Source organism: Perna viridis, chromosome 8, assembly GCF_037379345.1.
Source record: "Perna viridis isolate PV_CMFRI_1.1 ecotype Kerala chromosome 8, ASM3737934v1, whole genome shotgun sequence".
Lineage (NCBI taxonomy): Eukaryota > Metazoa > Mollusca > Bivalvia > Mytilida > Mytilidae > Perna > Perna viridis.
The window spans coordinates 3689073-3704130 of NC_142452.1; the positions used below are offsets into that span (position 1 = coordinate 3689073).

The following is a 15058-nucleotide window of genomic DNA, read 5'->3' on the forward strand; positions in this document are numbered from 1 at the left end:
CCCATAGAAATGGGAATATTATTGAAGGCACCTTTTAGATGTAGTACACCATCCTGTCCTCTAGTTATTTTTAGATTGCTGATCATTAGTTCTGTAGAGGGGGATACATCAATCTCCTCACCATCAGGCGTGGAATCATCCTGAAAAAAAACCCTTGAAATTAAATTAAGCCTCAATAAGTTACTAAGTAACTGTTGATAATCCATGATATACAAAGTGCAAATAATAATTTACAAGATTTTTTTACATAAAGCAGACCACAAATATACAGTAAAACCTGCCTAAAACAAACCCTGAATAATCTGAAACCCTGTCTGAACCTTACAAAGATCCTTTACATAAATTTGAATGTAAACTGAACAAATTCTTAAGTCCAAAATGAGTTTGGTTTGGACAGGTTTTACTGTATATTTTCCAAATTTCATAAACAAAAAGTGACTATAACTTTTTTTAAGTTAATGGCAGAAAATGTGTATCGATAAAATGCACAGATGTACATTGTATCCATACTACCTATTAAGTTCAACAAGTTCTGATGAGTAGTGGCTACTTTAACCCTTGTCGTGCTACACCCAGACCTGTTCAGGATTGGACCTGGTTCCGCTTTATTGGTTCTGGCAGTGTTAATCTTAGTTTAGGAACGAGCTATTTGTGTCCATCTGCATACAGTGTGACTGTGCTTTAAAATGAGGCTATCTGATATAGAGTTTGTTAAAAAACAATGAATTGATAGCTAAAAGAAGAGGTCACGAGTTTCCTCTGCCATAAAAAATGAGATTTTTTGGGGGTAGTGTTCATTTCTTGGACCCTCGACAGAGCAGAATCTATCTGTAGTACTCTATTTTGCCTGGAAACTGAATAAGAATGATTTCTATCACCACCATTTCTATGTCAACCCCTTGCATTGACTACTTCCAGTTTTAGGCCAAACAGAGGCCAAAAATTATTTTCATATGAGTGATGCTTCAGGGAACTCCTGACCTCCCCCCCCCCCCCAACTCATGACTGTAACACACTTTATTTGGCTTCATGGTGTACAGGCTGTAAGACGAATGTGCTTTGGTACTTGATTTACCAGAAATGGACAAAAATGACTGTTATATTATAATAGTACTCATATACAACATTATAGCAATAAAATTCATTATGTTATAATGTTTAAGATGCTTTTTTACAGACCCCCTCATAAACTGTAAAGATGGACAACAAAATTACAAGTAATAGGTGAAGAGGTTACATGTCAAAGGTTCTTCTTAACCTAAAATCATATTATCAAGTAACAAACTGAGATTATTTACCACAGACAAACATTAGGATTGCAGTTTTCTCCAGCTTATGATTTAGGATAAAATATCTTTTTTCGTCAATAAAGAATCATCTGTGACACTTATTAAGAATTTTTAAACAAAAACTCTTTTAACATGTTATACCTGCAGTGTTAGGAGAAATCGATCCACACTGACATGCATAGGCATGGCAGGGGATGTAATTTTATCTTCAATAAAGGATGTAAGGCTTGTTAAACTAGACATGGTGAATTTTAATCCACAATCTTTGGCTCTGACATCCATAAAGCTGGTCTCTCCTGTTGGACTTGGTATACCATGGTGGAAACAGACTCCCCCTACACCTGGTCCAGAGGTCAATTTAAACTTGATGGGAAATTCTGATGTAGTCTCTGTTGTTTCTTGTGGAACTGGTATAAATCCTGAAAAAAATATATCAGTAAGATACTACTATCAGGCCTTTAACATAAGAAAAGAATACATCTCTCACCTTGGGTCTCATATGATCACATTTAGCAATAAGACAAAAATTCCCAAGTCATAATAGTAAGATTTTTATTAAAATGATATGATTGTGTTTATAACAATGCTGTATATATCTCTTTATCAGTGAGTGTGTGTGTGTGTGTAAATTTGACAGAATAAATGTAATGACTTCTATAAGGTATCTTACCCTGTCCTCTTTAGTTTCCTTCTGATGTTTAAACCCATATTCAAAATCCTAAGAGCATCTTGGTGGCTAGAAAAGCAGAGGAAGCTTACCTCTACAGATGTATACTACTAGTTTTCAGTGTAGTCTGGGTTGTTGATTATTCATTAGTTTCTGTATGTATTCTTCATAATACATGATTAGATTCAGCTTATAAAAAAAATCAAGAACCCAACCCTTTGTGAAATTAATCAAAGTTTGGTTTTGAACAATAATTTGGACCAATTTGATAAAAAAAAACTATATTCATGGTAAGATTCCACATATTTATAAACCCTTATAATTTAAAAAGACTTAAATTGACATACCATTGGAAATATCGGGAAATAAGCCTTTGATACAAAGGTAATGACATAGTCCCTAACACCATTAATTTTAAGGCCACAACCAGTCAATCTCAACCTTAATTGTAAGACCATTAAGGCCACAACCAGTCAATCTCAACCTTAATTGTAAGATCATTAAGGCCCAACCAGTCAATCTCTATTGTTGTATAAAACCTTGTGGTATGTTTCACGTACCTATACACTCAGGTTGTTGTTAGGTAACTAGAAAAAATGCTTGTTTAAAGACCTTTCTCGGTCCCTTATCCCTAAAAAAGAAGGGCCACATTCCACAAAATAAATCTGAAATCTTCTGTTTGTTGTAAATAAACAGTTCACTGAAGTTTCATTATATCAGCAGGCTTTTTTACTCACTTTTTGTGAAAATTTTTAGGAACAAAAGATTCATTTTTAGGGACATATTAAGGCTTTTGTGAAAAAAAACCTAGGGTTATTTTTTCAACTTTTTATTCATAAAGTGAAAAAAAACTTAACTGTATTCATATAAAATATTGAAAATTAGATGACAACCATGAAGGTTACATCCACAGTCATCAACACACACATTCAACAGTGTAAACATTTCAGACATGGGTTGAGGTCCCAACTCATCAGGTAACTGCTGAATGTATCCATCCATGACTGAAGAACCAGTTCCTGGTAGATCTTTATCAGTTAATGAAAGTACTATAGCTAAAATAGATATCTGATTTAAAATGTATACTGCAACTGGACAAAAATATGGCACTAAAAAAAATAGGAATTTAGATTAAAAACAAGGGCAATTCTATGAAGAAAGGGCTACCTGTAAAGGTTGAAATTAGGGGGAAAAGCACCAGTTGAAAGCCTGTAATTGGTGGGAGCATTTTTGAGTTATTGTACAAAATTTGAACAGTAGTCAGATTGACTACAGTATACCATAATATGTCTTGTCTATTAATACAGGTGTATAACAATATAATCTTACATGTATCAATTACAGACATACCTTTCCTGGAAACAAAAGTAGAGAAGAAATTTTCATAGGACATATTTCCAGGTTGTGCAGTAAGTAGTTTTTTTGACTGAATTCTAGCTGTAATGTCTGCACTATCACACTGTAAAATCAACTCTAATTGGCAGAGTTTAAACAAGATCACTGATATCTGGAATACAATGAAATAAAATTTATATAATTAAAATTTGTTAATTGACACTTAAGATTATAAGGACATTTTTTAAAACTTTCTTCATATTTCATAGGGAAGTGAGCATGAGTATTGAGCAACACAACAACCTGTACATAGTGTACCAGCTAGTATACAGTGCACCAACCTTTACATAGTGTACCAACCTGTAAATAGTGTACTTAAAGTGTGATACACCTTTTTCACATATATTAATTCAATGGTAGGCTCCTGATTAAACATAACACTTTAAAAGTTCAACATTTGCCTTTATTAAGCCCCCTCCCCCAAATCAAATGGGTGTGTCCATTTCCATGACATAACCCATCCATTAAGTGTTTCTAGAAGAGCTATGTCCTCACACATGACACAATATTTACCTGTTTCGGAGGAAACTATCACCATATACCCCTACTTTGACCTGTTTCGGAGGAAACTATCACCATATACCCCTACTTTGTAAGTGGAGGATTAATAAAGATATGTCCCCACACATGACACACTATTTACCTGTTCTCTCCCTTTTAACACAGCAGCATCTAATTCAGCTCCAATATTAGATAAATCATCCTGTGTGTCTGTTTCTGATCCAGTTTCTGAGTTGTTTACAAGATGTGTAAAAGCAGGAGCCTCATTCTCATCAAAAATCATTTCAAATTCCTGATCATCATCAGATATGTCTGTCTTGACTGAAAGTGCATCATCATCTGTAATGGAACTACTGTCATCTGCAAAATTTTTGATTTTATCAGTCAAATTAATCATGGCAGTAGCAAAGGATTTCTTCACCTTGTTTGCTTTCGCTGAAGTGTTTTTAAATCGACCTTCAGAACTATAACCTGAATCATATGTCCTTGCAGAACTGTAGCTACTGGGATCTGTGGTCAAATTCACCTCTGAATTTGAATAAACAGACAAATGTTGTGCCCCATAATCCATCTGTAAGGGAACTTGCCCATTCTGGCCTTCAATTGTATGACATTGAATAGTAGAATCACTCAGAGACTTTGTTATTACTGGATGAATCTCAAGTCCAGCATCTTCATTTGGGTATATCTCCAAACATTCATGCTCTGAAAGTAAAGATCATTCTAACTATTTAAATAGCAGTCTCTCGAAAAATCAAACAGAAGGTGATTCATGCATGTCAAAAATCCACCAAAATCAGTTTCATTTCTTGTTCAGAAACAGTTACTGATCACATAACAAATCTTTGTTTTTCATTTGAGTGTTATGCTTTTCAGATAAGAAGTACATAGATTGTACATGAAATTTGCACTTTGCAAATGTTTTCATTCTTGATGTGGTTTCATATGGTTGATTTTAGTAGGAGATGAATGTATGCTTTTCTAAAAAGTGCAGATCTGCATGCAGAAATGATAATCATTGAGTGATAGTATAGCATATGTAGTCTGAAAAAGCATCATTTGTTTGGATTTTTCTTCACCACTTTACTATTGGCAGTGTCTGTTCAATTTCTGTCCTATTAAACAATAATGCCAGAATACCATATAGTTATGGAATTGGTCAGGCAGAGATGTGTTTTGTTTAAACTTTATGCTCACCAGAAACTAAAGGATTACCACTGCTTTTATCCTCAGAAATGGAAGAGCTATCATTTGTAGACATGTCCTCTACAGGCAAATTAACTTGGTTGCTTGGCAACCCTTCATTGACAACTGGGCAAATCATGGCAAATTCTAACTCTGGAACCATTATAGGAACAGCGAATCTAAATGCTGGAGTCTGGGCTGAATCTTGATCAAAATAGTTCATATCGGCTGTCATTTGACTTTGGAATGTTGTAAACGAGTCTATAATGCGTAGCAAACATAAATACTGGAAATGAGTCATCTGAGCTTTGATTGGTCCACCAACATGGACCAATAGATTTATATCACATAATTTTTTACATTGCACATCACCCTCAGCACCACCCCTTGGACATTTATTGTCTACATTCTCATCACTACATTCGCTTGAATCTTCTACTTTGGAATAGTACTGCTTCAGTAGTTTTCTAGCCTTGCGGGTTTCTCTCTCTGGACTTGTCAGAGATCGATTGTCTGTAGAAGAGTTTGGCACAAGTTTCAATTGACTAGATTTATTACAACATTGATCTAATGTTGAAGGTCTACAAATCCATAACTTTAAAGGTACAGCCTGCACAAAAGGTAAAGGTCGTGATCTAGAGGATGATCCACCAATGAAATCAATCCAAACTTGATCTGCAGTAAAACTCCAAAAATCTAAGTTAGCACTACACTTTAAAGTGTTTGTTTTCAGCAGTTTAACTAAAGCTTCTCGACCAGCCTCCATGCCTGGTGATATGTCATTTAATTTTTTCTCACTGAGCAAGTCTTTTGCATACTGACAAATATATGGATTATCTTCTCTGTTCGCATGAACACTGAAATGTTTTGGAATGATATCATTATTATTTGTATCATTAGGAAATGATTCAGATTGGAACAAGTCAGCTTGTTTATACTGTTGTATGAGATCAGTGAGATTGGACAATAAATCTCCTTCCTCTGTGCGAGTGTTAGATCCTGTCAGTTTAGAGATCTGTAACTGCATGCCCCCAGGACTATCTGTCTCTGTTCCTATCTTCTCATCCATAAATAGTATTACCTTAATATACAACAAAAACACTTAATACAAAATATCAGCAGGAACAATGAAAAAACAACAAAAATCCGTAAGAATACATCCAAACACAAAAGGAAAAACTTGTTTAAAAGTATTACCATTCATTAAAAAGGTACCTCAATTATTAACTTATCATGGGGTTGTAAAATTACAAATTCGAATATCCTCGAAGAAAAGTCAATTATTGAAAAACTTATATAAAAAAATGAATTTAAATCTAATTATGAAATATATTGCTACAAAATAAATAAAAAGAAATTTTACACAAAACCAATAAAGAAGTGTTCACTTTGAACTCTGGTTCTAAATTATTGATTGCACCTTTAAAGTGAAATTAGTAGTAAATAAAAAGTAGAATAAGATGTCCCTTCTATTGATAAAGACCTAACAAATAATGGATATGTTTTTTTTTTATTTTTTGTAATTGAGTCACTATTATATCATTTTGTTTGTTATAACAGATTCCATCTTACTTCAAACAGAACTGACTTATTACTTCCTTAGAGCAATGTTTTAAAATTACTGAATCAAACAGCTAGTTATTGATTACTTCCTTTGAAACATATGCCATCTAACCGCAGTGTTAAACCCAAAGTATCTAACACTTAATCATGTCTTACATACCCTGGGCATGACAGCCTCTAATTTTATATCTATATGTTCTGGGGCTTTCTGCATGTCTGTAGATGCACTCTGCAAAATTAAATAATTATGACAGTTTAATTTACGTTCAGGATGAGATGTACTCCATGTTGAAGGCTTCCTTGGTTGCATTGTCTTGCAAGTATTTCTCTGCTTCACTGTAGGTATTTTTCAAAATGAAACTCAATTAATTCTTTTATGACTTATCTCTTTTGTCCTAATAAAATTTTAACATTTACCAAAGAAGACATTCTACCTCATACTAAAAACAACTCCACTCAACCATTTCAGTCAACACGGAATAAGGTACACAGTACAATTCATCATGCAGAAGTAATATACCAAATATCTAATCATTAATTAGATCCTCTTAAAGAAGCTGAGAAATACATTACCATATTTTCTATTATGCATAGCCTAAAAAATTACAAAGTCAATCAGTTAACAGGAAGTAGATGATTGTAAAGGGGAGACACAGTACAAGTCATCATGTAACACCAATGTACAAACACTCCATCTATTTCAAGTTTAGAAATCTATTACCAAAATTTCCATTATGGTCCATCTGAAAAAATTACTAAGTCGATCAGTAAACAGGAAGTAGATGAGCAAAGAACCTGAAAAGGGGAGACATAGTACAAGTCATTATGTAAAAGCAATATACCAGCTATCTAAGCATTCTCTCCAATATAAGCTAAGAAATCTGTTACGAAATGCGTAATGGATGGATGGAAGGATGGACGGAAAAGTTATTGCAAGCCCCACTGGTATAATAGTTATATAAGAGTAAACAGTGGTGTCTATTCTCCCTTGTTATCAAATCTATAGTATATTGTAAAAAAATTGTTTCTTAACCCTTGTTGTGCTGAACCCTGATATATCTGGGCCTGGCCCTGTTTCCGCTGTATTGGTTCTGGCAGTGTTAATCTCAGTTGAGGAAAGCACAATTTGTTTCTATATGCAAGCAGCATGACTGTGTTTTAAAATGAGGCCATCTTCTACATAGTTTGTTAAAAAATAATGACTTGAGAGCTGATAAAAGAGGTCATGAGTTTCTGCTGCCCAAAAAAGTGAGACTTTTTTAGGAATAGGGTCATTTCCCTCGGCACAGCAGAATAAATCTATAATGCTTTATTTCGTCTGGTATTTGAATAAGAATGATATCTCTCGCCACCATTACTATGTCAATCCTTAACTACTTCCGTTTTTAGGCCAAACTGAGGCAAAAAAAATTGAAAAAAAAGCTTTGGTTCCAGTCTTGCTCCTGTTAAACCCACATCTAACAAAAAATGGCAAGAAAATATACAAAAATGACCATTTTCCAGTGACAGACCCATTTAACCACGTCAGTCAACCCATCCATCAACACCATCCCATGATCATCTATCTGTAACTTATATATAACAATCAGCATCAGTACCATTGTGCAAATAATTTGCATATAATTTGCATAAGTTTGCAAAATACTGAAATCTAGACATATTTTCAGAACAAATCAGCATTACAAGGTTTATTATTCGATGATGAAGGTTATGAAGTAGCTTGGTTAACATATAAAAAATATGTAAGTAAAAATAGACACATAGTCTACCAAATGTGGACAATAATAGTGTAAATCACTACCACTTACAACTGTATGGTATATACTGTTTAGCATACTATGAACTACTGCTTATAATTTTATGTTATATACTGCTTACCATACCCAGAACTACCACTTACAATATAATGCTAACCATAATCTCAACTAACACTTACAACTGTATGGTATATAATGTTAACCATACTATGAACTAACACTTACAGCTTTATAGTATAAAATGCTTACCATACTCTGAGCTAAGTTTAATAGGAAATAGTTTGTCCACAGCAAAGTAAGATAATCCACAACTAAACGAACTGGATTCACAAGAATGTACAAATTGGCATGTGGAACTGAAAAAAAAGGAGAAAATAAAAGTTACAGTTAGTAGTTTTAACATTATTTATTCAGTCATAGTCTTTTTCTGACTTAAATCATGTATTTTGAGAATCCTGTAAACTTCAAGATCTCACTGAATCACTGGGATGTATATATTCTATTAATTAAAGATATAAAACAGTAGGTAATTAATATTTCTAAGAAAAAAACTCAATATTTAATTCTTTCAAAGATGTTTTCAATTTGAGATAAACCATGTTTGTCTTGTCTTTATTTGTTGTATAATCCAAACCAAACAAGTACAATGGTGAAATCATAGGTGAACATAAGGCCACAATGACAGATGTGGGGAGTAATGGTGGTATCACAGGTGAACATAAGTCACGATGACAGATGTGGGGAATAATGGTGGTATAATAGGTGAACATAAGGCCACGATGACAGATGTGGGGAGTATAGTGGTATCATAGGTAAACATAAGGTCACAATGACAGAAGTGGGGAGTAATGGTGGTATCATAGGTGAACATAAGTCAAAATGACAGATGTGGGGAGGAATGGTGGTATGTTAGGTGAACATAAGGTCACAAAGACAGATGTGGGAAATAATGGTGGTATAATAGGTGAACATAAGGCCACAATGACAGATGTGGGGAGTAATGGTGGTATCATAGGTAAACATAAGGTCACAATGACAGATGTGGGGAGTAATGGTGGTATCATAGGTGAACATAAGGTCACGGTGACAGATGTGGGCAGTAATGGTGGTATCATAGGTGAACATAAGGTCACAATGACAGATGCGGGGAGTAATGGTGGTAACATCGGTGAACATAAGGTCACGGTGACAGATGTGGGGAGTAATGGTGGTATAATCGGTGAACATAAGGTCATGATGACAGAAATGGGGAGTGATGGTGGTATCATAGGTGAACATAAGGTCACAATGACAGATGTGGGGAGTAATGGTGGTATTTTAGGAGAACATAAAGTCACGATAACAGATGTGGGGAGTAATGGTGGTATCATAGGTGAACATAAGGTCACAATGACAGATGTGGAGAATAATGGTGGTATTTAAGGTGAACATAAGGTCACAATGACAGATGTGGGGAATAATGGTGGAATCATAGGTGAACATAAGGTCACAATGACAGATGTGAGGAATAATAGTGTAATCATAGGTGAACATAAGGCCACAATGACAGATGTGGGGAGTAAGGGGAGTAATGGTGGTATCATAGGTGAACATAAGGTCACAAAGACAGATGTGGGAAATAATGGTGGTATAATAGGTGAACATAAGGCCACAATGACAGATGTGGGGAGTAATGGTGGTATCATAGGTAAACATAAGGTCACAATGACAGATGTGGGGAGTAATGGTGGTATCATAGGTGAACATAAGGTCACGGTGACAGATGTGGGCAGTAATGGTGGTATCATAGGTGAACATAAGGTCACAATGACAGATGCGGGGAGTAATGGTGGTAACATCGGTGAACATAAGGTCACGGTGACAGATGTGGGGAGTAATGGTGGTATAATCGGTGAACATAAGGTCATGATGACAGAAATGGGGAGTGATGGTGGTATCATAGGTGAACATAAGGTCACAATGACAGATGTGGGGAGTAATGGTGGTATTTTAGGAGAACATAAGGTCACGATAACAGATGTGGGGAGTAATGGTGGTATCATAGGTGAACATAAGGTCACAATGACAGATGTGGAGAATAATGGTGGTATTTAAGGTGAACATAAGGTCACAATGACAGATGTGGGGAATAATGGTGGAATCATAGGTGAACACAAGGTCACAATGACAGATGTGAGGAATAATAGTGTAATCATAGGTGAACATAAGGCCACAATGACAGATGTGGGGAGTAAGGGGAGTAATGGTGGTATCATAGGTGAACATAAGGTCACAATGACAGATGTGGAGAATAATGGTGGTATTTTAGGTGAACATAAGGTCATGATGACAGAAATGGGGAGTGATGGTGGTATCATAGGTGAACATAAGGTCACAATGACAGATGTGGGGAGGAATGGTGGTATTTTAGGAGAACATAAGGTCACGATAACAGATGTGGGGAGTAATGGTGGTATCATAGGTGAACATAAGGTCACAATGACAGATGTGGAGAATAATGGTGGTATTTAAGGTGAACATAAGGTCACAATGACAGATGTGGGGAATAATGGTGGAATCATAGGTGAACATAAGGTCACAATGACAGATGTGAGGAATAATAGTGTAATCATAGGTGAACATAAGGCCACAATGACAGATGTGGGGAGTAAGGGGAGTAATGGTGGTATCATAGGTGAACATAAGGTCACAATGACAGATGTGGAGAATAATGGTGGTATTTTAGGTGAACATAAGGTCACAATGACAGATGTGGGGAGTAATGGTGGTATCATAGGTAAACATAAGGTCACAACGAGAGATGTGGGGAGTAATGGTGGTATCATAGGTGAACACAAGGTCACAATGACAGATGTGGGGAGTAATGGTGGTATGTTAGGTGAACATAAGGCCACAATGACAGATGTGGAAAAGGTACTTGCACTCATCCCTAATGAAACTATAATTTCTTCCACTCATGAGAGAAATTCAATGCCTATTCACTCGTTCCAGTGTGCTTCATTCATGCAAAAGACAAAATTTGTCAACATCCATGTCAGAAATCCCAGATTTTCAATAGAAACTTGTGTAAGAACCTATCAACTTTTCTTAAACTAAGATAACTTAGTCCTAAAGGTTAGTTTGAAGACCATGAGGAGACCTGTAGTAGTTGAATTATTCGTTGCTTCGCTTTTGGTGGATGACTGTCTCATTGGCAATCATAGCACATCTCCTATTTTTATAGCTTAGTTCATCATTTGTTTTCTTCTTGTTGGTTTTGATTTCAACCTATTTAATATTTTAGCATTAGATACATTGAAGTTTACAGAATCATGCAGACTGTTGTCTAACCTTACAGTTCAATATTCACATTTCCTTTCAGGAAAATAATTAAGTACTTAAAACTAATTCCCATTAAGCAACTGAGCTATTCCCAATAACCAATTACGGATTTGCACGCGACAATATTTATGTCATATTACATCTTATGGTTAAAGCTGACATAGAAGATAACTTTGAGAAATGCATAAAGTAATACATGTTCTCTCCTCAGCAGGTAAAAGGAAAAATGAATTAAAGGGACTTTACACAACACGAAATGATCTTATTGAAAATCAAAGTCGTCTTGACTGTTTACTCATTTAAATATTACTAAGAAGAATGCATTGAGTAAATATAACAATTCACTTTCAGCAAAAATATTTCATGAACAAGACAAAACCTCAACAATAACTACCACTGCTAAAATACATGGGCAATAACTTCTAATTAAAATTACAGACTACCTCAAGTGGATATAACTATATTATTTTGAAATATATATATGTAATAATACCTTAATAAAGAAGAAAGTAAAAATAAAACAGGAATATGTAAAAAGGACAACAATCCGACCAAACTGTCAATAAATACAAATGTAAACACCCACAAAGCAGTCTACAGACCCTTAATGATTTGAATGGTAAGAACAGCCTGAGTCTGCCTCTGACTGAATAACCAAACAGGACCTGTACAGTCCAAGAAACAAAAGCTGTATTGCCCTACTCATTCACAATTGTTAAATATCTCAAGATAATACCAGTAATAAGAGTCAAATATTCAAAAGTAGCTAAGCTCAAGTAAAATACATATACAGAGATTTTAAACAATGTTGTCAAAAAAACATTACATTTACAAGTAGTCATTCAGAAAAATTCATGCAATCTAAACTTAACTGTAGTTTTAACAGGGGTTAGCACAATTTTTGTGACTCAATATTGTGAAGTTTATGATACACAGCCGTCTTACAATGGGTAATGTTGCTGCCATTGGAGAATTGCAGTCACTATGCCTTCTTACAATGGGCGATGTAACTGCCAGTGGAGATATGAAATCGATCACTTTCCCTTCTTACCTTCTTACAATGGGTTATGTTGCTGCCAGTGGAGATATGCAATCAATCACTTTGCTTTCTTACAATGGGTGACACTGCTGTCAGTGGAGAAATGCAATCAATCACTTTGCCTTCTTACCATGGGTGATGTAACTGCCAGTGGAGATATGAAATCGATCAATTTCCTTCTTACCTTCATTCAATGGATTATGTTGCTGCCAGTGGAGATATGCAATCAATCTTCAAATTATGACTTCCCTACAGAAGGATTTTTCAGCCATTCATGTTAAAGGACATTGCTGACACTCTTTCCCTAACACAAAAAAGGCTAAAAAGTTGTTTTTAGTTACAATATCAAAGAGTATAAGACAAATCTTGTATTTTTGAAATACTTTGGTACTCAAACTGTAACACTAAAATAAAGAAGATATTTTCAGGTCTACAGGAATAGACTTTCAAAAGAAAAGGTCTAACAAGTTCATAAAAATCTTCATTTGTATTTTTTTATGATTAACAAAAGCTTTTTTATCGTTTTCCCATGATTCAATAAGTTAACAAGTAAGTTGTTATTGGTAAACTGTTGTTACCTTGTCAAAGCTTCAGTACAGCTTCAGTTCCTAAATAAGTAATAAGATATCTTTAGAAATATTATCCCATTCACGTAGTACTGTAATTTCCTTGCTTCTTTGATCTTTTGATATGCTCAACTTGTTAACTTTTGACAACAATGGAAATCATTGCAACTAGATATAACATACTTTCTCATAGAAACTTTTAGTCAATGGTTTTTCAGATATTGGCTGAAAACTGGAAAAATGTCCTTTTTCACCTATCAAGGGCAATAACTTAAACAAGAAGTCATCAACTTCAATTTAAGGAGACTTTTGAAGAGCTCTTCAAGCAGAAGTAGAATTATCACCACAATTTTCTAATTCCTTTATAGTTATTTTTCTAAATCCCTTATAGTTATTTTTCTAATTCCCTTATGCTTTTTTTTTTCTAATTCCCTCATAGTTTTTTTTTTTTAAATATACCTTGTAATAAGTGACTGTGTACTATAAAAAGTCATGGCGGCCATCTTTTTTAACAAATCAAAAATCAAAATACAATAACGATAATGAATATTCATGCAAAGTTTCACTTAAATTTACACCGTAGTTTCAGAGAGCAAGATGTTTGAAGGAAAGTTTATAGATGAAGATGGCAATGCCGATGCTGCCCGAAGAGATGGCAATAGATTAAATAAGTGTAAATTAGGATATTTTAGTTTATTTGGTGCCTCTCTGAAATGTTCAAAATTTGAACACACTAAAATATAACTTTTAGGCAGCCAATATAAATTGTTGCATTGTTGCACTGGTAGGTGTGGACAAAAGCAAGTTATGATTGATTGTTGGGGTTTAATGCAGCTATATTCCAGTGATGAACATGAAATTGATGATAAAATGAATATGAAATGATGATGATGATGATGAAATGAAAAAGAGATGGGACACAAGGGCAACAGGGTTGACAAATTTAGACAGCTACTAGAAAAAGGGAGGGACTGGTAGGGTTGGGCAATTTAGCCTCCTGTGGAAGAGTGCAAAGGTTCCTACTCCTATCGAATACCACAGCAGGGTCCTTTAACGTGCGAGGAACGTGGCATCTTTTCCAACACGGTGCATCACTATGAGAAAACCTAAACTTTTCAAGGAAATCAGCAACAAACATAATCTGACACCAAAAATGATAAAAGGTCCTTATCTTTAACTGGTTTTACAACTTTATTTCCAAAAGTATAACTATTAATTATTATCTTGACTGTTAACTGTTTGATCTATTATTGAGTAATTCAACAGTCAGATAAGAGAAAGGTAAACTATACTTTATCTGTTTTATCTGTTTAGTTTTACTGTAAGAAAACTAAAAAACGAAACATGTATTGTTCTGAATGCACCAAAATTAAACATGCATGTCTTGGTAGAACACTGCCAAAATAACCTGACACCAAAATATCCCAATTTACAGTAGCTCACAGCTAAAAAGGAACTACATACATAATAAATGTAATATAACACAGAAAATGAGGCCCAAGTAATTTTGCCTCTGACATAGGATGTAAGACCAAAAGTTTGGACTTCGCTTTGTGTGTTTAATCATGTTTCATTTGTATTAAGTTCCTATTTACCTTTAAAATGTGGCAATTGTTCACTTATTTATTGTTCAGACTTTTGAAGAGCTCTTCCAGTAAAAGAAAGGCCTCATTTATTTGCCGGTGAACTTAATTTAGAACTTTTACCAATATTATTTGAAAATGGTTATTCTGGCCTTACTTTTCCTATATCCTAATATTCAACACCATTTCAAA

General features: G+C 34.6%; 1 protein-coding gene across 4 annotated transcripts in view; it reads right to left on the reverse strand.

The window, feature by feature from the left end:
* LOC148608985 (bridge-like lipid transfer protein family member 3B) overlaps nt 1-15058 on the reverse strand; it is a 55268-nt gene that overhangs the window by 7108 nt on the left and 33102 nt on the right. For all 4 annotated transcript variants that reach the window (XR_015914659.1, XM_088541774.1, XM_088541772.1 and 1 more), the window contains 7 exons: nt 8607-8713; nt 6761-6829; nt 5050-6118; nt 3995-4557; nt 3307-3463; nt 1431-1708; nt 32-140 (listed from right to left, as the gene is read on the reverse strand). Coding sequence is in view for 3 of the 4 variants with exons in the window: in XM_088541774.1 (XP_088397900.1) it covers nt 32-140; nt 1431-1708; nt 3307-3463; nt 3995-4557; nt 5050-6118; nt 6761-6829; nt 8607-8713 (2352 nt within the window). In the remaining variant the exon portion in view is untranslated. The remainder of the gene's footprint in view (nt 1-31; nt 141-1430; nt 1709-3306; nt 3464-3994; nt 4558-5049; nt 6119-6760; nt 6830-8606; nt 8714-15058) is intronic.